Source organism: Oryctolagus cuniculus, chromosome 1, assembly GCF_964237555.1.
Source record: "Oryctolagus cuniculus chromosome 1, mOryCun1.1, whole genome shotgun sequence".
In the NCBI taxonomy this organism is placed as follows: domain Eukaryota; kingdom Metazoa; phylum Chordata; class Mammalia; order Lagomorpha; family Leporidae; genus Oryctolagus; species Oryctolagus cuniculus.
The window spans coordinates 19,502,232-19,527,273 of NC_091432.1; the positions used below are offsets into that span (position 1 = coordinate 19,502,232).

Here is a 25,042-nt window from a genome sequence, read left to right on the forward strand (position 1 = left end):
GTTGGGATTGGTGGAAGAGGACTATAAAGGAGGAGAGAGACAACATGCACCAGAAACATCTAAAGGGAACATCTGAGGGAACACCTGTGCAGCCCCCGAGAGAGCCGGCCGGCGGTGTGCCGCTCCCCCGCGGAAGTGGGGAATGTGGCAGGGGGAACCGCCCTTCCACGGAGGTGGAAGGGTCGGTAGCCAACCCGGGAAGAACCAGCAGCAAACCCGGGAAGGGCTGAGCAGACGAAAGAACTACGCAGGGTCTTGTGTCGTTCCTCCACGAAGAGGGGGAGCTACATAATGGTGCCGTGACTCGGATATGAAGCCTAGGCAGGGCTTAGTGTCGTTCCTCCATGAAGAGGGGGAGCGACATAATGGTGCCGTGACTCGGATATGAAGCCTAGGCAGGGCTTAGTGTCGTTCCTCCATGAAGAGGGGGAGCGACATAATGGTGCCGTGACTCGGATAGGAAACCTAGGATGGATTAGGAAACTTAGGAGGGAAGAAACGGGAAGAAGTGGGAAAATATCGGAGAGAGAGACTAGCAAACAGCCTAGGGAAAAGCCGGACGAAAAAGGTGCCAGAAGAAGCTATTGAAAGCCTAGGCATAGACTCGGATACGGACTGTGGGAAAGAAGTTAGGATTTAAAGTGAAAGCAAGAAGAAACTTAGACTCAGATACGGACTGCAGGTTGAAAGTGAAAGTGAAACCTATAAGAAACTTAGACTTGGATACGGACTGTGGGGAGAGGCCAGGAGAAATGAGGGAGGAATATTGTTGGAAGAAAACTTAGGGAAACATACCGGGTAGAGAAAAATGTTAGGGAGGATGAAGCCGCGAGTGCAGGCTGAGGCGGAGACGGAAGCCATCTTGGAATTCTTCAAGTCAGCCCGGGGAGCAAAAGGCGAAAATCTGGAACTAGAGGCAGAGACGTGGGCCGCCAGGTTGGAATTCGCCAGGTTAGTCCGGGGAACTTGGACTGAATACCGGTGGTGGCGGAAACGTGAGCTGTGCTGTGTGACTCGTGGAAGCCGCCGCGTGCAGAGAGAGCGCGTGGGGCACAAGTAGATAGGGAACCCGGGGCTAGCGCGAGGCCGTGGTGCGGACGCGAAGGGGCGCGGAGACCGCGGAGTGCGGCGCAAAGCCGGGAAGCCGCCACGGGGCGGCGAGGCACCGAGAAGCAGCCTCGGGGCGGGCGCCGGCGGGGCGAGGAGCCGGGAAGCCACGCAGAGCCGTGAAGCTGCCGCGGGGCGAGGTGCCGAGAAGCAGCCTCGGGGCGGGCGCCAGGAAGCCGCAGGGATAAGAGAAACAGAAGTTTAGAAGTAAAATGAGAGAAATAGGAATGCTGGCAGATGGAAGTAAAATGGGAGAAATAGGAATGCCCGGAGATAGAGAAATAGAGATAAATAAGGCCTCCCCACAACACGGCAATGAGAGAGCTTGGATTCGGTCTGCCTTATTAGTAAGACGATAAGCACCTGTGGGCGGCTGCAGGTCACCGAAGACAGGCACGAATCAACATCAATAAGTCTCCCCACAATACGGCAATGAGAAGGCTTGGATTCGGTTTGCCTGATAGGACTTGTAAGCACCTGCAGGCAGTTCTAGCAGAGTAGAGCATGCGCTGCAGGGCACCGAACTCAGGCACGCATCAGCGCCTAAAAACCTCCTCACAACATGGCGAAGAGAGGACCCGGATTCGGTTTGCCTGATTGATAGGACTTGTAAGCACCTGTGGGCAACTCTAGCAAGCAGAGCAGAGTGTGTGCCGTGGGACACCGAAGACAGGCGCGTATCAACGCCAAAAAATAAAAAGAAAGGGGGATCTGTGGGGAGCAACCCGGACTGGACTGAGTTACTGGAATTAAGACTTATTCTATGCATCTGCTCTCCCACAATATGGCGCTGAGAAGGGAGAAACAGCTTCTACACAGCTGCCTCCAGTTCAACCAATAAACTGCAGGACCTGCTCCTGATTGGAGGAGAGCAGCATACTCGGCATGTGGGTAGCAGAGTTGGGATTGGTGGAAGAGGACTATAAAGGAGGAGAGAGACAACATGCACCAGGAACATCTAAAGGGAACATCTGAGGGAACACCTGTGCAGCCCCCGAGAGAGCCGGCCGGTGGTATGCCGCTCCCCCGCGGAAGTGGGGAATGTGGCAGGGGGAACCGCCCTTCCACGGAGGTGGAAGGGATAGTAGCCAACCCGGGAAGAACCAGCAGCAAACCCGGGGAGGGCCGAGCAGACAAAAGAACAGCGCAGGGTCCAGGTTCCTCAACGAAGAGGGGGAGCGACAATTTCCATTTCATAAATTTCAATTTTATAAACTGGCCAAATTTATTTGTAATTTTTTATAATAGCATTATTATTATATAATTCAAATACCATATAATCAACCTATTTAACAAGCCTTCTGTCACTATCTTATATTCAAGTCAGTTAAGTCATAATTGTTCAGAATTGTGGGAAGGGAAGATTATTTTGGGGAAAAGGCTTTAACACTTTATTTTCATTTTAGGTTCAGGGCTGCCAGCAGACAGGGTGCAGAGGGGACAGCACAGATATAACATCGCTGAATAAACGAATGGGAGACTCCATACGTTACAGTACATACAAATAGTAACAGGTACAAATGGTCACAGTACAGCATAACAAATATGCAATCTTTTTGCACTACTTCTTAGTTTACAGACACAATTTATTCAGTATTGTGCTGGAAGAATCTTTGTAGAATATGTGTACCAGCATATCACTTACTTTCCAGCTACCAGTTTATGCTGCTTTTAAGAAACAAAACAATGATGGAACGATTTTTTTTGTGACCTCTACATTTAATTTGGTATCAGACATACTCACTTGGTCAGTAAAAACGAAAACTTGACAGTTTCAACAGTCTTTACATTTGCTGTTTCTGCTTTACAGATCTGCTTTGAGTTGCTCTGGCTTTGTCTTCCTTTGTAAATACTCTTAGACTTTCTTTTCTTTGTAAACATCACATTTGCAGTTTTGGGAGACAACCTTGCAACTTGTTTATATATATATCTGACTTGCCGTCCCATAGAGCTACTTGCAATAAATGTGCTCATGTAAATTTAAAAAAATAAAGTATATAATTCATTAGTTTTTAGTATATGTCCAGAATTGTGCAGCCATCACTATTATCTATATATTTCAGAATATCACCTTATAAAAACCCATACCTGTTGGCATTCACTTCTCTCTCTTATCCCTTGGCCTCTCTCCAATCCTAGGCAACCATTAATCTTCATTATGTCTCTATAATTTTGCCTTTAGACATTTTGTTTAGACAGAATCAATACAATATTTAGCTTTCCTTAGGATTTTTAAACATTGATAAGTTCTCAGTTGGACCTTCTCTGATCTCATCTCTACTGACCAATTACCAGGTTGGTGTTAGCTCCACATGACAACCATGCTTTAGAAAGTCATGTCTCCAGGCTGTTCATTGTCTGTATCCCCAGCTCAATTGTTCTTCTTCTTCTTCTTCTTCTTCTTTTTTTTTTTTTTTTTAAGATGTATTTCTTTATTTTGAAAGAGTTAGAGAGAGACTGAGACACAGAGAGAGAGATCTTCCATCTACTGATTCATTCTCAGATGACTGCAACAGCCAGCTCTGGGCCAGGCAAAAGCCAAGAGCCAGGAGCTTCATCTGGGTCTCCCATGTAGGTGGCAGGGAACACCTGGGCCATCTTCCATTGCTTTCCCTAGGCCATTAGCAGGAAGCTGGATTGGAAGTGGAGCAACCAGGACACAAATCACTACCCACAGGGGATACTGGCATCACAGGCATTTAACCCACCTTGCCACAGTAGTAGTGTCTCTCTCTTCCTCCCTCTCTCCCTCTTTCCCTCTCTCCCTCTTTCCCTCTCTCCCTCTCTTCTCTCAATTATTTACTTAATTGGGAGGCAGAAAGACAGAAAGAGCTCTCACCTACTGGTTCACTTTCCGATTGCCTGCAATGGTTGAGGCTAAAGCTGGGAGTTGTGAACTCAATCTAGTGAACTCAATCTAGGTTTCTCATGAGGATCTCAGGAACTCAATTACTGGAGCCATCATTGCTGTTTCCCATTGTCTGCATTAGCAGGAGCTAGAATCAGGAGTCAAAGCCATGCATTGAACCCAGATGCTGTAATATGGGAAATGAGTGACCCAACAGGCATCTTAACCACTAGGCCAAATGCCCTGTCCTCCCAGGCCCATTCTTATTCCAGCTCCAGCAACAGCAACAGCACAATCAGAGTTGGCCATTCTGAATTAAGCAGTCTCAAATGAAACAGATTTTGAAGGGCTGAAATGTAATTTAATCCTTTCCTTCTTTGCAACTTGCCCTCTTACCCTCCCTGAATTAGCTTTTCTAATAGATTTGCTAATGATTTCCATTGTTCAGTATTTCCATAGAACTGTTGAATCATTCCCTTCATTTCCCTGCTCCAAGAACAGGTTTTGGAGAGAGGCTAAGAAGCTGTTTTGGAAAAAGGTTTCTAATTCTTCTTTCCAAGCAATGGAAGAGTCTTACAGAAGCAGAGTCAATGAGATGCCTGCTCAGGCCTGGTGGAGCTCACCTATCATGTGACTGTGCTGATTATTATGATTTTATCCCTAGAACATTGCTGAACTTTCTGGCCTATAAATTAAAGATCTGACTTGGAGAATGAGACTTGGCCGCTTGGTTTTCCCCATTGTTATTCCCTGATGCTTCACTGGAATTACTGAATTTAATTCTTCTCCCCTGTGTTTGTTTCTCTTCTGAATAATCCTTGTTTACTCTTTTGCTTAGAGGCTCCAGAATGATTCTCAAGTTGTATGAGAGAAGTGAACTGCCATGGCTGACAGTGTCTGATAGCAGCTGCTGTTTCCACTGTCTCTAGATCTTGAATGAAAGTTTGGGGCTTTTTATTTTGCTTTTTTTTTTTTTTTTTCTTAAAAAATATATTTTAAAGAGGCATTTTAGATTATAGGGTCTTTTAGTGGAATGTAAAGAAAGTTCGCAAATATTCCTTCCCCACACTGACACTTGCCCCCACTAACAAGTGAGATACCACAGTGATGCATTTGCTACAATTGGTAAAACAACAGGGATATATCGTCATTGTCATGTAATCCTTGGATCACACTAGGATTCACTTTTGTTTGTGCTATTCTATGGTTATGGCAAAGATTCAGTGACATATATCTACCTTTGCAGTATCATCCAAAATAACTTTCCTGCCCCCAGAATCATTTTGTGCTTTTTCTCCCCAGATCCCTACCAACCACTGATCTGTTTCCTGTTTCAATAGTTTGTCTTTTCCGGAATGTCATGTAGTTGAAATTATACAGTATATAGGCTTTTGGTTTCTTTCAGTTAGTAATATACATTTTTAAAAAAGATTTATTATATGTATTTGAAAGAGTTACAGAGAGAAATAGAGCCAGAGAGAGAGAGAGAGAGAGGTCTTCCATCCACTGATTCACTTCCCAGATGACCGAAACAGCCAGAGTTGAGCTGATCCGAAGCCAGGAGCCAGGAGCTTCTTCCAGGTCTCCCACGTGGATGCAGGGGCCCAAAGACTTGGACCATCTTCTACTGCTTTCCCAGGCCATAGCAGAGAGCTGGATTAGAAGTGGAACAGCCAAGTCTTGAACCAGTGTCCATATGGGATGCCGGCACTGCAGGCTGGGGCTTTAACCCACTGCGCCACAGCACCAGCCCCAGTTAGTAATATACATTTAAATTTCCTTCATGTTTTTTGTGGGTTGATAACTCATTTTTTAGCACTAATATTTCATTATATGGATGTACCACAGTTTCCTTATCCATTCTTCTGTTGGAGGACATCTTGGGTGCTTCCAATTTGACAGTTATAAATAAAGGTATTATGAATATCCACTTGTAGGTTTTTGTGTGGACATACATTTTAAACTTGTTTGGGTAAATAGCAAAGAATGTGATTGCTAGATCGTGTTTTAAGAATATGGCTGTTTTCAAAGCAATTGCCGACTGTCTTCCAAAATAGATGTGCCACTCTGCATTCCCACCGCCAGTGCGTGAGAGTTCCTATGGCTCTGCGTCTTGACAAGCAGTTGATATTATCAGTGTTTTGGATTCTAGCCATTCTGATATGTGGGGAGTGATTTCCTATTGTCTGAATTTGCAGTTCTCTAATGCTATATGATGTTGGGCATCCTTTCATATGCATATTTGCCATCTGGGTGTCTCCTTTGATGAGGTGTCTGTTCAGATCCTTTATTTTTAAGTGAAATTGTTTGTTTCCTTATTGTTTAGTTATAAGAGATCTTTGTATATTTTGGATACCAATCCTTTATCAGATAAGCATTTCACAGAAATTTTTTGTAGTTTGGAGCTTCTTTTATCATCTTAACAGTGTCTTTCACAGCAAGTTTTCAATTTTAACAAGGTCTGGTCTAATTTATTAGTTTTTTTCCTTTTTTTCCCTCAAAGATTTATTTATTTATTTGAAACCCAGAATTACAGAGACAGAGAGAGAGAGAAAGTCTTCCATCTGTTGCTTCACTCCCCAAATGGCCACAGTGTCAGGAGCTGGGCGGCTGATCTGAAGCCAGGAGCCAGGATCTTCTTCCAGGTCTCCCACCCAGGTACAGGGAACCAAGAACTTGGGTCATCTTCTACTGCTGTCCCAGGCCATAACAAGAGAGCTGGATTAGAAGTGGAGCAGCCAGGACTCGAACCAGCACCCATATGGGAAGCCCTCACTGCAAGCCAGGGCTTTATGCACTATACCACAGCACCGGCCCCAGTTTTTTCTTTCATGGGTTATGCTTTTGGTGTTGAATCTAAAAAGTCATCAGTAAACCCAATGTCACCTAAATTTTCTTTTAGATCTTGTATGAGTTTTATAGGTTTTGTGTTGTCCATCTGAGTCTGTGATCCAGTTTGAGTTAATTCTTATAAAAAGTGTAACATGTTTCAAGATTTACTTGTGTTTACATGTGAATCTCCAGTTGGTTCAGAACACCATTTACTGAAAAGAATGTCCTTTCTCCACAGAATTGTGTTTGATTCTTTATCAAAGACGAGTTGACCATATTTATGTGTGTCTGTTTCTGCTCACTCTTCTCTTCCACTGATCTGCTTGGCTTTTCTTTGGCAAATATCACACTGTCTTACTTACTGTAGCTTTACAGTAAGTCTTGAAGTGGAGTACTATCAGTCTTCCAACTTGGTGTTTTCTTTTCATATTGTGTTGGCTATTGTGGGTCTTTTGCCTTTCAGTATAAACCTTATCTATTTGCTGATTTGCTGGTATTTTTATTGGGATTGAAGCTGGGAAGAATTAGCAACTTCAAAGTATCGCGTCTTTTCATCCATAAACATGGACTATCTCTCCAATTTTTTTTATATCCATTGTGATTTCTTTCATTAGAGTTTTGTAGTTTTCCCAATGTATACTTTGCACATACTTTAATAGACTTATACCTAAATGTTTCATTTTTTGAGCTAATAAACATGATATTGTATTTTTAATTTCAAGTCCCACTCATTTACTCATTCATTTTTGGGATGTAGGAAAACAGTTGATTTTTGTGTATTAAACTATATCCTGCAACTTTGCTCTAATTGCATAGTAGTTTCACAGGCTTCTTCTTCTTCTTCTTCTTCTTCTTTTTTTTTTTGGTTACTTTTGTGGGTCTTCTGCTTAACAATTGTGTTATCTGCCAGAAACATTGTTTTAGCATTCAATGCTATAAATTTCCCTGTTAGCACTATTTTCACTGCATTCCACAGATTTTGGTAAACTGCGTTTTCATTTAATTCAAAATATTTTAAAATTTCTCTAGATACCTTTTTTGAGTGATGTGTTATTTAGAAATGTGTTGTTCAATATATAAGGTTTTTAAGATTTTCTAATTTTTTTTTGGTACTGGTTCTTAGCTGAATACTTTTAAAATTTAATTATTTATTTATTTTCATTTTATTTGAAAGACAGAGAGAGACAGACACACAAAGATCTTCCATCCACTGATTCATTCCCCAAATGCCTTCAATCACCTAGGCTGGGCCAGACTCAAGCTAGGACCCCAGAAATGAATCCAGGTCCCCACATAAGTCGCAGGGACTCAACTGTTTGAACTGTTAGCTGCTGGCTCTCCAAGTGCACATTAGTAGTCAAAAATGGAACTGGTACTGGAACCCAGTTACTTCGAAATGGGATGCAGGCATTCCAAATGGTGTCTTAATTTGCTGCACCAAATACCTGCCCCAATTTAATTAGTTTGTAGTCTGAAAGTATACTTTGTATAATTTCTATTCTTTTAAATTTGTTGCATTGTGTTTTGTAGCCCAGAATGTGGTCTATCTTGGTGTAGGCTATTTTTTAAGGAGAAGGTTCCCTAAGAGTATAGACATTTTACCTTAATTCTAAAACTAAGTGTTTCTCTGGGTGAGTGTTTGACATACTCATTAATACACTGCTGCGAATGCCTGCTTTCTGTATGAATGTGGGATCAATTGATCAATCTCTCTGCCTTTTAGATAAGATAAAATAAAATTTTAAAGGTCTGTTTTTGTGAAAGGTGCAGAACAACAGAGAGATCTTCTATAGGCTGGTGTACTCAACAGCCAGGGCTGGGCCAGGCTGAAGCCAGGAGCAGGAACTCCATCTAGTTCTCTTACCAGAGTGGCTAATGGAGGGAAATACTTTTTACCAAATAACAGAATAAATGAACAAAGAATTGTTCTGAGGTACATGACCCATATGAATAGATTCATTATGTGTTTTTCAAATACAAGTAGAGAACTTAAATTCTACCCCAAGTTCTACTCTTTTTTTCTAAACTTTATTTATTTGTTTTTTAAAGATTCATTTAACGAGGCCAGAGCTGTGACATAGCAGGTAAGGTTGCCATCTGCAGTGCCAGCATCCCATATGGGCACTGGTGTGAGTCCCAGCTGCTCCACTTCCTATCCAGCTCCCTGCTAGTGTGCCTGGGAAGGCAGCAAGAGGATGGTTCAAGTCCTTGGGACCTTGCACCCACATGGGAGACCCAGAGGAGGCTCCTGGCTCCTGGCTTTGGATTAACCCAGCCATTTGGGAGTGAGCCTGTGATGGAAGACCTGTCTCTCTGCCTCTGCCTCTGCCTCTCTGTAGCTCTGCCAATCAAGTAAATCAATAAATTTTGAAAAAGAAAAAGAAAAATTTTCCATCTGCTGATTGACTCCCTAAATGGCCACATTGGAGTCTCCCATGTGGATGGCAAGGGCCGGCCAATGCCCATATGGGATGCTGGTGTTGCCGGCGGCAGCTTAACTTTCCACAGCACAATGCCACCCCCAAGAAAAAAAAAATTAATAATAATAAGCAGAATGTTTCAGTCTTCTGGCCCTGTATTTTTGGGCTAGTGTCTTACAAAAGGATCTCTATGAGCTGTTAATTACAGAGCTGTTGCTATAGAGGAAATAACACACAGAGATTCGATTATTAAAATAAATTTTATAGCCAGTGATTTGACAAAACTCTCAGGAGTACATGCTATTGCACACTTTAAAAAAAAAAAGATCTGTTGGCCGGCGCCACGGCTCAATAGGCTAATCCTCTGCCTGCGGCGCCGGCACCCCAGGTTCTAGTCCCAGTCGGGGCGCCGGACTCTGTCCCGGTTGCTCCTCTTCCAGTCCAGCTCTCTGCTGTGGCCCGGGAATGCAGTGGAAGATGGCCTAAATCCTTGCGCCCTGCACCCGCATGGGACATCAGGAGAAGCACCCGGCTCCTGGCTTTGGATCAGCGCGATGCGCCGGCCACAGCTGCCATTATGGGGTGAACCAACGGAAAAAGGAAGACATTTGTCTCTCTCTCACTCACTGTCCACTCTGCCTGTCAAAAAAAAATTGTTTATTTATTTGAAAAGAAAAGTTACAGAGAGAAGAAGAAGGAGATCTTTCATCTGCTGATTCCCTCCACAAATGGCCACAACAGCCAGGACTGGGCTGGGCTGAAGCCAGAAGCCAGGAGCTTCATCCTGATCTCCCACATAGTAGTAGCAGGGGCCCATGCACTTGCGCTGTCTTTTGTTGCTTTCCCAAGTGCATTAGCAGGGAGTTGGATTGGAAGTGGAACAGCTGGGACTTGAACCAGCACTCATGGGATGCCAGTGCCACAGGCAGAAGCTTAACCTATCATAGGAGCACCGGCTCCTACTGCACACCATTTCATACTTAAAGAAACTGAAGTTCAGAAACAGCATTTTACAAATTCACACTACATTGGATACTGGCAGGAAGTGTCACAATTTGCTTTGTTTGGCTCTAAAAGCCTATATTTGCTGACATTGTGCAGAAACAAAAGATAAAACAAGTCTGTAAGACCCCAGTTCAAGCCAGACTCTTGCCCATGGCAAAAGCAGAAAACTGAAGTTTGCCAAGGAACATTTGTCTAATTCTGTGCCTTTGGTTATTGCTTTCCATGATTGTTAACTATTTACAGTTTTGGTGACTTCAGTATCTAGTAGTAGTCCTTTAGATTCTAGTAGTAGTCCTTTCGTAGAACACCTATCTTGTGGTTCAAATGTAAGCAATTTTCTGGCTTTGTGTTTACGAACTAGGGGTGATTTTTGTTCCTAGGGGACATGTGGCAATGTCTGGAAATATTTTTGGTTGTCCTGACTGGGTGGATAGAAACTGAGGATATGCCTAAATATCCTACGATACTTAAGACCCCTCCTCATCCCCAAAACAGAATTAGCTGGTCCAAAATATCCATGGTGCAGAGGGTGAGAAACACTGAGTCCAGCTGATCCCATTTGTGTTATTATTATGTGGGAGGATCTTGCATCTTTAGTCCCTCAGCTAGTCTCTCAGGATTTGATTTCTGAGGTTAAGTGCCTCCTTTTTAGCTCAGTCCATTAACTCACTCTGGCATGTTTCCTCTCCTTCACCTTAGGGGCCAGAGGCCTACTAAATGGTTGGGGTTTTTAAATAGGGTGATACTTTTTCTTCCTGATGTTTCCAAGAGACAGGCTCAGTTGGCCCGCAGTTCTGCAGAGGAGAACCTGGTGACAGTACTCCAATCTGTTGCTGGCATCTGTGGCCCCCTAATCTGTGTTTACACGGCACTGAAAATCCACTCTTTGCTGGTGCCAGGCTCCATCCCTCTTCAGCACTCTGGCACCTTTGGCAGAAACGCCTCCCCAGTCTCTTCTGCACAGTGCAAACCTGCATGTTTGTTTTATTTTATTGTTCTCTAGAAATGTTTCTTGAGGCATAGACTGTACAGGTACCTCTGGAGCTAGGAGTTGGAATCTTAATGATTTGTGTTCCCAGTTGCAGATCCACAACACTCAAAAAGCATCTGGTGTTATTCCTTAACTGCTTTCTGCTGTCTAGCCCTCATCCATTCCCTGAAAATAGAGTCCCAGAATATGAAATTTGTTTCTTCAATGTATTTTCTATCCTCTCTTAGCAGCTAGTGTTTCATTCATCATATGGAAATCAGTTTACCTTCTTTCCTTTTGGGTTATATATTTTTCTGTTAGAAGCTGGAGGAAATGATAAGGAACTAAAGTAATTTGAGAGGCTAGTGATCAGGGGGAAATGTCATTCATCTGGATAAGCAGGCCTGGGAAACAGTTGAAAAGCTCAATGGGATTATTTCTAGGTTTAACGGAAACTGAGTAATTCTTTCTAGGCAAGTGGTAGATCTTGCAACTTAAAAGTTCCTTTTAAGAAAACTGCAGAGACAGTGCTGCAATAGCAAATTAGGCCGCCTCCTGAAGCACTGGCATCCCATATGGTTGCTGGTTCGAGTCCCAGCTGCTCCACTTCGATCCAGCTCTCTGCTAATACACCTGAGAAAGCAACAGAAGACTGCCCAAGTACTTGGGCCCCTGCACCTATGTGGGAGACCTGGAGGAGACTCCTGGCTTCAACCTGGCCCAGCCCCAGCCATTGCAGCCATTTGGGGAATGAACCAACAGATGGAAGATTGCCCTCTCTCTCTATGTATCTCTGCCTTTCTAATAAATAAATCTTTAAAAAAAAAAAAAAAAAGAGGAAAGTCCAGTAAGTTATCTTATTCTCTTCATGACCCAGAGGCTCAGCAAAAGTTTCCAAACTAAATGTAATTATTATATATATTATTATATCTACATACCTTTTTTTCACCTACTTGACAGGCAGAACAACAGAAAGAGATTTTTCTGTCTGCTGTTTCACTCTGCAAATTGCTCACAACAGCCAGGACTAGGCCAGGTCAGATCCAGGAGCAGATAATTCCATCCTGCTCTCACAGGTGGGTGGCAGGGGCCCAGGCACTTGAGCTGTCATCTCCTGCCTCCCAGGATGCGTTGTCAGGAAGCTGGATTGGAACTGGAGCAGCCAGGACTCAAGCCAGCACTCTAATATGGAATGACAGGCATTGCAAATGGTGGCTCACCTGCTGTGCCATAATGCTCACCCCCATATTATGATTGAAAAAGAATGTTTTGTGAGGTTTTAAAGTAAGGACATGTGTTTACCTCCTCTGAGGGATGTAACATAGATCTGAGGTCAGTGAACTCATTGATAGCTTTTCTTTCTTTCTCTCTCTCTCTCTCAAGATTTGTTTATTTGAAAAAGTTAAAAAAAAAATAAAAACATCAAAAAAAAAAGATTTGTTTATTTGAGAGGCAGAGTTACAGAGAGAGAGATCTTCTATCTGCTGGTTCACTCCCCAATTGGCTGCAATGGCTAGACTAGGGCCGATCCAGAGCCGGGAGCCAGGAGCTTCTTCCAGATCTCCCACGTGGGTGCAAGGGCCAAGCACTTGGGCTGTCTTCCACTGCTTTCCCAGACACATTAGCAGAGAGTTGGATTGGAAGTGGAACAGCCAGATCTCAAACCGACAGCCATATGGGATGCCAGCACCACAGGCAGAAGCTTAACCTACTATGCCACAGCGCTGGCCCCTGATCTCTCTCTCTCTTTCTTTCTTTATTTTTTTATTTTATTTTATTTTTTTTGACAGGCAGAGTGGATAGTGAGAGAGAGAGACAGAGAGAAAGGTCTTCCTTTGCCATTGGTTCACCCTCCAATGGCCGCCGCAGCCGGCGCACCGCGGCCGGTGCACCGCGCTGATCCGATGGCAGGAGCCAGGTACTTCTCCTGGTCTCCCATGGGGTGCAGGGCCCAAGCACTTGGGCATCCTCCACTGCACTTCCCTGGCCACAGCAGAGAGCTGGCCTGGAAGAGGGGCAACTGGGACAGAATCCAGTGCCCCGACCGGGACTAGAACCTGGTGTGCCGGTGCTGCAAGGTGGAGGATTAGCCTAGTGAGCCGCGGCGCCGGCCTTTCTGTCTTTCTTTACACAGAGAGAGACACAGAAAGGTCTTCCATCATCGGTTCACTCCCCAAATAGCCACAATGGCCGGAGCTGCACCAATCCGAAGCCAGGAGCCAGGTGCTTCCTCCCGGTCTCCCATGCGGGTGCAGGGGCCCAAGAACTTGGGCCATCTTCCACTGCATTCCCCAGGCCACAGCAGAGAGCTGGATTGGAAGAGGAGCAGCCGGACTAGAACTGGTGCCCATATGGGATGCCGGAGCTGGAGGTGGAGGATTAACCTACTGCACCACGGCGCCAGCCCCCTGATAGTACCTTCAATGCTGTCTTTCTCTGGCCTTTGGGAAGATCATGAGAATTTGGGACTGTGCCTTTGAATTTGAAAGATTTTGAAAAATGTGTTGTTGGGGGGAATATTGGTCTATCTAGATTAGCACTTCTCAATCTTTATTTGATTATTGCCTACCTAAAGAACTTTATTTTGGACATTATTCATGAAATTTTAATATTATAGATATAATGTGTATCTTTATCTACTGTGGTACTTTGGAGGGGGAAACAAACAATTATACTAAGATTTTTTTTACATCCATGAATCACTATCATTCTGCATGGGTGCAAATTTGCCTATGTTGAGATTGCATAATGTAGAAATATCATTAACTAATGTTGAAAAGAGTCTTATAATGCAGCGACCTGCATTATAAGACTGCATTGAAGAAGAGTGAAAAGAATACTTTTCTTGTATTTCATCGCTCATATGGAGAACATTTTCTTTCTGAACAGTCTCTTGATCATTTGAGAAGAGAGTAGGGAAACACCATGAGTAGCAGAATAATAGATGGAGCTCTCTAAAAGAAAAATCAGAGAGATCACAAAATGCTTTTGCAGTTATGTGCAGAGGAGGAAGCCTAGGTGATTCCAGAGAGTGCAAGTACAAACTCATCCATTGTTCCAAGGTTTGTAAGCTCTACCAGGTGCATTTTCTCAAACTAGGCATTCAGCAGAGAATTTAAGTTATCTAGCATAGAAAAATGTTCTGTTCTCCCAAGAGGGTTTGACTCTGTCTGATCTGACGGGTGGTTGTGTATGAAATGCACTTCGGAAGGAGGAGGAGGAAATGACATGTTCATGTAAATGAAATACAACTGCAAATTAAGGTGTCACCCTTTTAAAAAAAATACATTTTTTATTTAATTGGTTACCAAGGAAAAAATGTCATACAGAAATGTGTATCTCAGGGAAAGTTAAACTGTGAGATGTTACCATTGAATCTGGATTCAAGGAAATTCTTGGTGGGGGGGATTATAGAAGATTGCCTTAATAAAAATATTCTGATGCTGCAAAGCTAGGCTCATCAATTTCAGCTGTGTTACACACCAGGCCTCCCAAAGAGATTAGCAGATACTACCCCCTTTTACTTGTTATTGTCTTCCCTACCCAATCAGCTGTATGCTGGCTGTCTCTTCCATGGGAGATATTTGAGATATTTCATTAGGAAGGTCATGTGCAAAAGAGGAGGAGCTTTCTTCCAAAGAGCACTGCTTACTACCAGGACATCCAGGGACCAAAATGCTACTGGCAGTTCTGTGTTAATGATGTCCTCCCATTTTTTTACCCCCCCACACACACCATTTTTTTTTTTTTTTTTTTTTTTTATGAAAGCTCATCTGTATATTTAGATTGTGAGTCTACTGGGGAGTATATGAACAGGACATTGTTGACTCTAAATAAATGTTAAGTCATAATGGGCAGGGCTAATGAATGGCATTATATTTCCACGGGGAATTGTTTCCTGAGAAACATGTCTGGTTTCTCGTTGAGACCAGGGCCTGCCAGGTGATGGGACTCTTCAGCTGTTTTCAGCCTAAGTTGTGGTTCTTCTTCTAATACGCCTCATACTAATCCTAGTGTTGTTTTATGTTCTGCACTATAAATACAGAGATAAATAATATAATGTGCTCTCTTTGTCTTCTTCTCCACCAGGGGCAGTGATTGGTGATGGTCAGTCTGCTGTTGCCAGTAACATTGCCAATACTACTTACCGGCTCCAGTGGTGGGACTTCACCAAGTTTGACCTTCCAGAAATCAGTAATGGTAAGCCAGCACAGAATTGGAGAACCGGTAGGAGGGGCAGGGTTTTTGAGCCAGAACTCAAAAACTGTTGTAACACTGAACTTTCCATCGTCTCCTTGAGCAGCTGACAGCCACGTGCCATTGCTGCAGCTGTATTAAAACTCATAGTTAAGCAATTCAGACATGTCTTTAGCACCACTCTGAACAGCAGACAGTTCTAGGTACTAAGGTGTACCAAAAAAAGCATGTGTCTGCCCTCAGGAGTTTGTGGACTAGTAGTTAATTGGCCAAAACCTAAAAATTTGGATAGTACTGAGTGGAAAAAAAGAGAAGGGATGTACAGACAGACAGAAAGATCTTATGATCCTTTTTTTTTAAAATGTATTTATTTGAAAGAGTTACGCAAAGAGAGAAGGAGAGGCAGAGAGAGAGAGAGAGAGAGAGAGAGAGAGAGAGAGAGAGAGAGGTCTTCCATCCGCTGGTTCACTCCCCAGATGGCTGCAACGGCCAGAGCTGGGCCTATCTGAAGCCAGGAGCCAGGAGCTTCTTCCAGGTCTTCCTCGTGGGTGCAGGGGCCCAAGGACTTGGGCCATCTTCTACTGCTTTCCCAGGCCACAGGAGAGAGCGGGATCAGAGGTGGAGCAGCTGGGACTTGAACTGGGGCCCATATGAAATGCCGGCACTGCAGGCGGCAGCTTTACCCACTACGCCATAGTGCTGGCCCCTGGATCTTATGATCCTTGAGGAAAGACTCGAGTGATGTTAAACTCATTGATTAATCTATATCTGAACGAGTTGGAGGGAATGTTCTGGTTGATAATTGACTTACTAATGTTTTTGTCTGGCAGCTCAGTTTCCCTGCTTCCCTAATGAAGTTGCTGCCCCATGTCCCATTTGTTCAATTGAAATCGTAACATTTTGGATACTTTCCATCTAAAAGGACCTCTCTCACATACTCCTGAGAAGTGCTGGTTCAGCTTCTGTTTGATTACTTCTGATGCTGGGCCTTCCTGTTTGAGATGGCCTAACCACCACTGCCAGATCTCCGTACTGAGACACTGTTTCCCTTGTCATTTCCTCTCTTGGTCGTAGCTCCGCCTCTAGCTCTCCGTAGAATAAATCTAATGATGCCTCTTCTAAGTGACAGTCCTCCCGCTGTTGAGAATAAGCTACAAGTTCCCTTTAAGTCTTTGTTTTCAGGACAAACCCCAGACCCTTTTACTGATCTGGTTGCCATATCCTTGATGGTTCTGCTCATCTTCCCTTCTCACTTTGGACAACTGTAACAAAATAGAGAACTGCAGATGCGCGCTGTCTGTGTGCTCCAGGTGGTATTAGTCCAGCCGGAAATTTCAGCAGACTTTTCTGAAACCACCACTGAGTTTGCACTCACTTAAAATTCCTTGATAAGCCATCTTGTACTTGTGCAGCTTCAGTCTTCTAAAAACCAAAAGAGGACTTTTATTAAGTTTTATCTTGGTATCAATTGTAGTTCTACTTCCTTCCTGCCTGTCAACATCTTTTCGAACTTTGATTTAGTCTTTCTCTTTGAGCCTTACATCATCTGCTAATTTGATAAGCATCCTTTCTGTGTCTTCCTGAAGATTGTTAGCAAAGATGGTAAATCAATCAGGACATTGCACCAGGCCTGTGATATGTTATTGTGGACTTCCTCTGTGTTGATTTTGGTTCATAAATTAGCACTCTTGGCTTGGTTATTCACATGTGGAGCCCACTTTTGTCTGCAATTTCCATAGAGTATTGCAACAGTTTGTTAGTTAGATGCCTTAGAATGATTAAGATGGCCTTAAAATGATCAATTCTCTGTGGCATTTCCCAGTGTGCCAGTCTCCATATCCTTATCAGACAAGGAAAATGGGGTTAGTTTTTTATTTCCTGTTCTTAGTGAAACTTCAGTAGCACTCGTCCTTTTCTTTCCAAGAGCTTCTAAGCCATTTGTCCCGTAACCTGGAAATCAACTGCACTCTACCTTTGTCCTGTTGAAAGCCAAGTTTGCTTATTCTTCTGGAGATTTATATCCCAGATCTTGTCTAGTTTATTTAGTTGTTTTGTTTCCTTGTTATTTTGTTTCTTTTACTATAATCTCAAATAGGTAATATATATTCACCTTCAAACATTTTTTAAATATCAAAGGATAGACAGGGTAAGAACCAGCCTTGTCACAGCCACCTACTGCCTCTCCTTATAGGCAGCTACTGTTAACAGTTTCTTGCGTATCTTTTCAAGGGTATACAACATGGGGCTGGCACTGTGGGATAGTGGGTAAAGCCACCACCTGCAGTGCCAGCATCTCATATGGGCGCCAGTTTGAGTCCCGGCAGCTCTACTTCCCAACAATCTGCTATGGCCGGGAAAAGCAGTAGAAGATGGCACAAGTCCTTGGGCCCCTACACCCACATGGGAGACCCAGAAGAAGCTCCTGGCTTCTGGCTTCAGATCGGTGCAGCTCCAGCCACTGCAGCCATCTGGGAGTGAACCAGCAGATGGAAGACCTCTCTCTCTCACAACACACACACTCTCTCTTTCTCTCTCTCTTTCTCTGCCTCTCCTTCTCTCTCTGTGTAACTCTGACTTTCAAAATAAATAAATAAATCTTTTTAAAAAAAATATATATATATAACAATTGTGTGTATATATGAGGGTACTTCAGAAAGTTTATAGGAAAATAAAATTAACTGGTGAGTTTATTTGGGTGCAAAAAAGATTTGAAATCCATGCAGTGTTTTCATAATACACAATTTTCATGAACTTTTTGAAGACTTCTCTCTTACATGGATTTCAATTTTTTTTTGCACCAAATTAACTTTTAATTCCAACAATTTTTTGAAGTACTTGCATACACACAAATGCAGGTTTGTTTTTTCTTTTTTTAGATTTATTTTATTTATTTGAAAGGCAGAGTTATAGAAACAGAGAGGAAGAGACAAAGAGAGATCTTCCACCCACTGGTTCACTTCCCAAATGGCAGCTACAGCCGGGACTGAGCCAGATCGAAATTGGGAGCTAGGAGTTTCTTCCCAGTCTCCCACATGGATGCAGGGACTCAAGCACTTGGACCATCTTCCACTCTTCCCCCAGCGCATTAGCAGGGAGCTGGATCTGATGTGGAGCAGCTGGGACTTGAACCAGCACCCAGCCCACAATATATCTATATCTATAGTAGTATATAAAGAGTTTACTCATTCTTTTTTAGGACTGCCTAGCAGTCCATTGTACAAAAGTACCAAAATCTCTTAATCAGCCACCCATAGAAGGGCTTTAAGTTGTTTTCAGTCCTGCAGTTTGTTATTTCACACATGTGCCAAGTATGGGGAAAATTCCTAGAAAGGAAATGGTAGGGAGGAAATGTATGTACAGTTTCAGTTTTGGTAGATATTGCTGTGTTGCCCTGAGCAGGTTGTGCCAATTTATATTCCTACCTTCAGTTCCTGAGAATGCCTAGTTACCTAAACTCTTGCTGATAACATGCATTATCAAATTTTTGGATATCTGCAAATCTGATAGGCAAAAAATAGTATACAGGCATTTCAGATTCCTCATGTTACAAATGAAGTGCTGTGCCTTCCCATATGCTCAGCCATTTGTGTCGCCTTTCCTTGACCTGTCCACATGCTTCACTTATTTTCTGTTGTGTTACTGGTCTTTCTTTAGCTATTCTATGAAAACTCTTTCTAAATCAGAAAATTAACTTACAATAGGAGTTTCCTACTTGTCATTTGTCTTTTGACTTTGCTGGAGGTTATTTTTATCACAGAACTTATTTTAAGTAGTCAAAATTATACAACTTTCCTTTTATGGCTCTGGATTTTGTGACATCATTAGGAACATCATTTAGTACTTTTATGTTTTAGCTTTCTGCATTAAATAATTTATTCACTAGGAAATCTAAGTTAGTCCCAAAATATGATCCAGGTTTTCCCCCATATGGCTTCTCATTTATCCCAAGTAATTTATAATCTATTTGTCTCTGTTGATTTGAGATTTCATTTTAATCCTACCATAATTTCATGTGTGTGTTTAGGTATATTTCTTTTTTTTTTTTTTTTTTTAAGATTAATTTATTTATTTGAGAGGCAGAGTCACAGAGAAAGGCAGAGAAAGAGAGGTCTTCCATCTGCTGGTTCACTCCCCAAATGACCACAATGTCTGGAGCTGGGCCTGTCCAGAGCCAGGAGCCAGGAGCTTCTTCCGGGTCTCCTACATGGTGCAGAGCCATCTTCCACTGCCTTCCCAGGCTATCAGCAGGGAGCTGGATCAGAAGTGCATCTGCTGGGTCTTGATCTGGAGCTTATAATGCATGCCAGCGCTGCAAGCTGAGGTTTAGCCTACTGTGCCACAGCACCGGCCCCTTAGATATACTTCTTAACTGTCTATTCTGTTCCAGTGATCTGATTATTCATATGAGAGTTCCTTATTAGCTTAATTTTTTTTTAATTTATTTATCCGTGAGAGAGAGAGCTCCCATCCACTGGTTCATTCCCCAGTTGTCTACAACAGCTGGATGGCCAAAGCCTGGAGCCAGTAACATAGTCCAGGTCTCTCACATGGGAAGCTGGAACTGAGCTACTTGCACCATCATCATTGCCAGGGTACCTATTAGCAGGGAGCTGAATTCAGGAGCTAGAGTCATGTACACCAATGTGGAATGCAGGTGTCCCAACTGGTGGCTTAACCACTAACCCAGACACCTGTCCCTGGGTTTAATTTTTTTTTAATATTTATTTATTTATTTGAGAGGCAGATTTACAAAGAAGTAGAGGTGGGGGGGGGTCTTCCATCTGCTGGTTCACTCCTCAGATGGCTGCAGCGGCTGGAGCTGCGCCCATCATCGGAAGCCAGGAGTCAGGAGTCTCCCATGTGGGTAGCAAGGGCCTGAGCACTTGGGCCATCCTCTGTTGCCTTCACAGGCCATTAGCAGGGAGCTGGATCAGAAGTGGAGCAGCTGGGAATCAAATCAATGCCCATCTGGCACTGTGGCGTAGTGGGTAAAGCTGCCGCTGGTAGTGCCAGCATCCCATATGGGCACCATTTCGAGTCCTGGCCGCTCCACTTCCAATCCAGCTCTCTGCTATGGCCTGAGAAAGCAGTAGGAGATGGCCCAAGTCCTTGGGCCCCTGCATCTGCATGGGAGACCTGAAAGAAGCTATTCTGGCTCCTGGCTTTGGATCGGCACAGCTCTGGCCATTGCAACCAATTGGGGAGTGACCCAGCAGAGGAAAGACCTCTCTTTTTCTCTGCCTCTCCTTCTCTCTCTCTGTAACTCTGACTTTCAAATAAATAAATAAATCTTAAAAAAAATTAGTGCCCATATGGGATGCTGGCATCACAGGTGGCTGCTTTACCTGCTACACCGCAGTGCCAACCCCAAATTGTTATTCTTTAAAGATCTGGGCCTGATGCTTCCTCCCCAACCCCTTCCCCAAATATATTGAGAGGTAATTCTTTGATAATTTTGAGTGTCAACTGAAGCTGGTTAAGTACATGAACTCTTTCTTTAGCTACATGGTATGAGTTCAAATCTCAGCACACCACCTTTTTATTATTCTTGGTTATTTAATCCTTCTACACCTTGGGGTGGGCATTTGACGTGACAGTTAACATGCTACTTGGAATGCCTACCTCCCATGTAAGAGTGCTTGAGTCTAAGTCCTGGCTCTGCTTCTTCATTTATTTTTTTATTTTTTTGACAGGCAGAGTGGATAGTGAGAGAGAGAGAGAGAGAGACAGAGAGAAAGGTCTTCCTTTTGCTGTTGGTTCACCCTCCAATGGCCGCCACAGCTGGCGTGCTGCGGCCGGCGCACCGCGCTAATCCGAAGGCAGGAGCCAGGTGCTTCTCCTGGTCTCCCATAGGGTGCAGGGACCAAGCACTTGGGCCATCCTCCACTGCCTTCCCAGTCCATAGCAGAGAGCTAGCCTGGAAGAGGAGCAACTGGGAAAGAATCCGGCGCCCCAACTGGGACTAGAACCCAGTGTGCCGGTGCCGCTAGGTGGAGGATTAGCCTATTGAGCCGCGGTGCCAGCCCATTTTTTTTTTTTTTAAAGATTTATTTATTTACTTATTTATTTGAACATCAATGTTAGAGAAAGGGAAAGACAGACAGATAGAAAAGATCTTCCATCTGCTGCTTCATGCCCCAAATGGCTGCAAAGGCCAGGACTGGGCCAAGCCAAAGCCAGGAGCCAGGAATTTCTTCCAAGTCTCCCATGTGGGTACCAGGGGCTGAAGCACTTGGGCCATCTTCTGCTGCTTTTCTCAGGCCATTAACAGGGACCTGGATCAGAAGTGGAGCACCAAACCGGTGCCCGAACCAGTGCCCGAACCAGTGCCCATACAGGGCAGCCTCACCTGCTACACCACAACGCAGACCCCAACTGGCTCTGCTTCTAATTCCAGCTCCCTGCTAATACACACTTGAGGATGGCTCTAGTGCTTGGGTCCCTGTCACCCTCATGGGAGACCTAAATGGATTTCCTGGCTCCTGGCTTTGGCTTAGCCCTCAGCTCCTAGGTGTTACATTCATTTGGGAGGTGAACCAGTAGATAGAAGATCTCTCTGTCTTTTAAATAAATAAAACTTTTTAAAAATCTCTACACCAGAGCTGGCATTGTGGCTTAGCCAGTAAAGCTGCTACCTACAATGCCAGCATGCCATCTGAGCACCAGTCCGAGTCCCAGCTGCTCCATTTCTGGCCTACGTGTTTGGCTCCTGCTTTATGTGGGAGACCCTGATGAAGCTCCTAGCTCCTGGCTTTAGCCTGGCTCAGCCTTGGCTGTTGGGGCTATCTGGGGAGTGAACCAGCAGATAGAGGATCTCTCTATATTGGTCTCTTCTCTCTGTAGCTCTGACTTTAAAAAAACTAAATAATTTCTTTTAAGAGAAATCTCTCTCTCTCTCTCTCTCTTTTTTTTTTTTTTTTTTTTTTTTTTTTTTTTTTTTTGGACAGGCAGAGTGGACAGTGAGAGAGAGAGAGAGACAGAGAGAAAGGTCTTCCTTTTGCCGTTGGTTCACCCTCCAATGGCCGCTGCAGTCAGCACACCGCACTGATCCGATGGCAGGAGCCAGGTGCTTTTCCTGGTCTCCCATGGGGTGCAGGGCCCAAGGACTTGGGCCATCCTCCACTGCACTCCCGGGCCACAGCAGAGAGCTGGCCTGGAAGAGGGGCAACCGGGACAGAATCCGGCGCCCTGACCGGGACTAGAACCCGGTGTGCCGGCGCCGCAAGGTGGAGGATTAGCCTATTGAGCCACGGCGCCGGCTCAATCTCTCTCTCTTTTTTTAAGATTTGTTTTATTTATTTGAAAGACAGGGTTACAGAGAGAGAGGGAAAGACAGACCTTCCAGTTGCTGGTGTTCACTTCACAAATGGCTCCAACAGCCTGGGCTGGACCAAGCTATAGCCAGAAGTGAGGCGCTTCATCCACATCTCCTGTGTGAAAACAGGGGCCCATCTTCCATTGCTCTCCCAGGCAATTAGCAGGGAGCTGGATTGGAAGTGGAACAGCTAGGACTTGAAGCAGCACCCATATGAAATGCCGACATCATGGGCAACAGCTTAAACTCCCTACACCACAATGTCAGCTCCAGTAAATAAATTTGTTTTAAAATAATCTCTACACCTTTGTTTCCTTGTCTATAAAAAAGGGATTATAATATTGGAAACCTCATAGGATTGTTATGAGAATTAGTGGGGTTAATATATACCAAGTATTCTGAACAGCATCTGGCATTTACTTTAGTAAATGATCAATAAATGACAGCTGTTTTATCATGAAGTTTTGTTTTGTTTTGTTTTGTTTTGTTTGCATCATGATTTTCTGAGAGTCTAGCCATAATTCTGGAGTCACCCATGCAGCCATTTTTCAGTACTTTGAAATATAATTTTCTGTCTATGGAGATTGTTATTCATTTAAATGAACTAGGTGCTCTCCTAATCTTATCTGTCATAAGACTTCTGGTCCCTCTTAAATGTGTTGTTTCTTCCCAGTTGGAGATCATTTTCCTTGGTAGACAAAAGCCAAAAATTTAGAAGAATACATAGGCATTGGATATGTTGCTAGCACAGCTTTATGGTTTTAGAAGCTTCAGCTTGTTCAGACCACAGCTTCGTATCCTTCTCCTTTATATTTGTCATCAGTTCTTTGTTCCCTCATCCATCTTTGGAACATGGCTTTGTAAAACCTGGGCTGCTCAGAGAGCAGTGTATGCAGCCAGGTTGGCTCATTCAGCTGTGGTGCACCTTTTCCCCTCATTTCAATCGTATGTGTTGTTAGAATTCTGCTTATATACATATTTATATATATATATATATATATATACACACACACACACATATGAGAAGATTTCTAAATTGTTCTCTTCTAAGTTTTTAAATTTTTGTTTTCATTTTATTTGGTAGGCAGAGAGACAGACAGAAGTCTTCCATTTGCTGGTTCATTCCCTAAATGTCTGCAACAGCCAGGGCTTGGCCGAGTCCAAGCCAGGAATCAGAAACTCCAGGTCCCTAAAGTGGGTGGCAGGGGCCCCATACTCGAACCATTATCCTCTACTTCCCAGGTGTATTAGCAGGAAACTGGAGTCCAGACCTGGAGCCAGGTATAAAACCCAGGTGCCCTGTTATGGGACGTAGGCATCGCAACCATTCCTGTAAACGCTGCCCCAGATTCTGTGTGATTTTTGAGTAAACTGTTTGGGGTGGATGGTATTGGTCACTAGGTTGTCCTGTCAGAACAGGCCTCAAGAGACACAGTGGATAAGCCGTGTGGAGCAGACTGCACCTAAGGGATGTGGTGACTGGTGCCTTTGGGGAGTACTTATAGTGTCATTTGCTGCTCTGTGCCCGTCTTATTCTGAAATCTGAAGGACTCAGAGATGGTAGCCAAGAGGAAATTTTCCTGCTGATTTAAACCCCCTTGGGTTTTCCAAATCGGTATCTAATGCATTTGCAAAAGCACTGCAACTACTAATCGCTCCCATGGTCTCATCTGGCAGGCCAGCAACAGGCTACAAATCGATCTTTGTACAAGGTGTTTGTTTATAATTTATGGAGCTGATAGGAAGGCAGAGCCATCTGCTCCTCCAGGCATCAGCATTTCTAACCCCTCCCCTCCCCTTCCCTGCTAGGGCATTTTCACTTGGAAATCATTTCTAATTGGAAGGAGATTACATTGCAAAGTCTGAAACATGGCTTCCTGCTGTCTTCCGCATCGGTTTTTCTCCCCCCAGAGCAACCCTCTGGAGCTCTTAAGCAGTTTTTATTTGAAAATTTGAGAACTCTTTATTTCCTAGCTTTTATTTCCATTCTTAGCTGCCAAGCTGACCGCCCCATCATCCTTTCCAGTATGTGTTTTGCCTGTACAGGAGAGGCAGCTGCTGGCATTACAGCTTAGGGAGCAAGGGCTGTGTGATAAGGCAGCAGTTCTCACGAGTGACCCTGGCCCAGCAGCGTCAGAGACACTGGGAACTGGTTAAGGATGCTGATTCTCAGGACTTTGCTCCAGGTGGTCCCATAAGGCCTGCACGTGACTCCAGTACGTGGTGAAGTGTGGGAACTGCTATGGCAGGCGATGGCACACAGCAAGGGTTTCCAGTGAGCAGAGGCTGCCGATGTCTCAGACTGTGTTCACTTCACCTGTCTCTCTCTACGCATATAAAACTGTTGA

At 43.9% G+C, this 25,042-nt stretch overlaps 1 protein-coding gene across 5 annotated transcripts in view; it reads left to right on the top strand.

Annotated features, from left to right (window-relative positions):
* AMBRA1 (autophagy and beclin 1 regulator 1) overlaps positions 1–25,042 on the top strand; it is a 194,142-nt gene that overhangs the window by 119,813 nt on the left and 49,287 nt on the right. For all 5 annotated transcript variants that reach the window (XM_051826317.2, XM_051826319.2, XM_051826321.2 and 2 more), the window contains one exon: positions 15,272–15,382. In XM_051826317.2, coding sequence (XP_051682277.1) covers positions 15,272–15,382 — 111 coding nt within the window. The remainder of the gene's footprint in view (positions 1–15,271; positions 15,383–25,042) is intronic.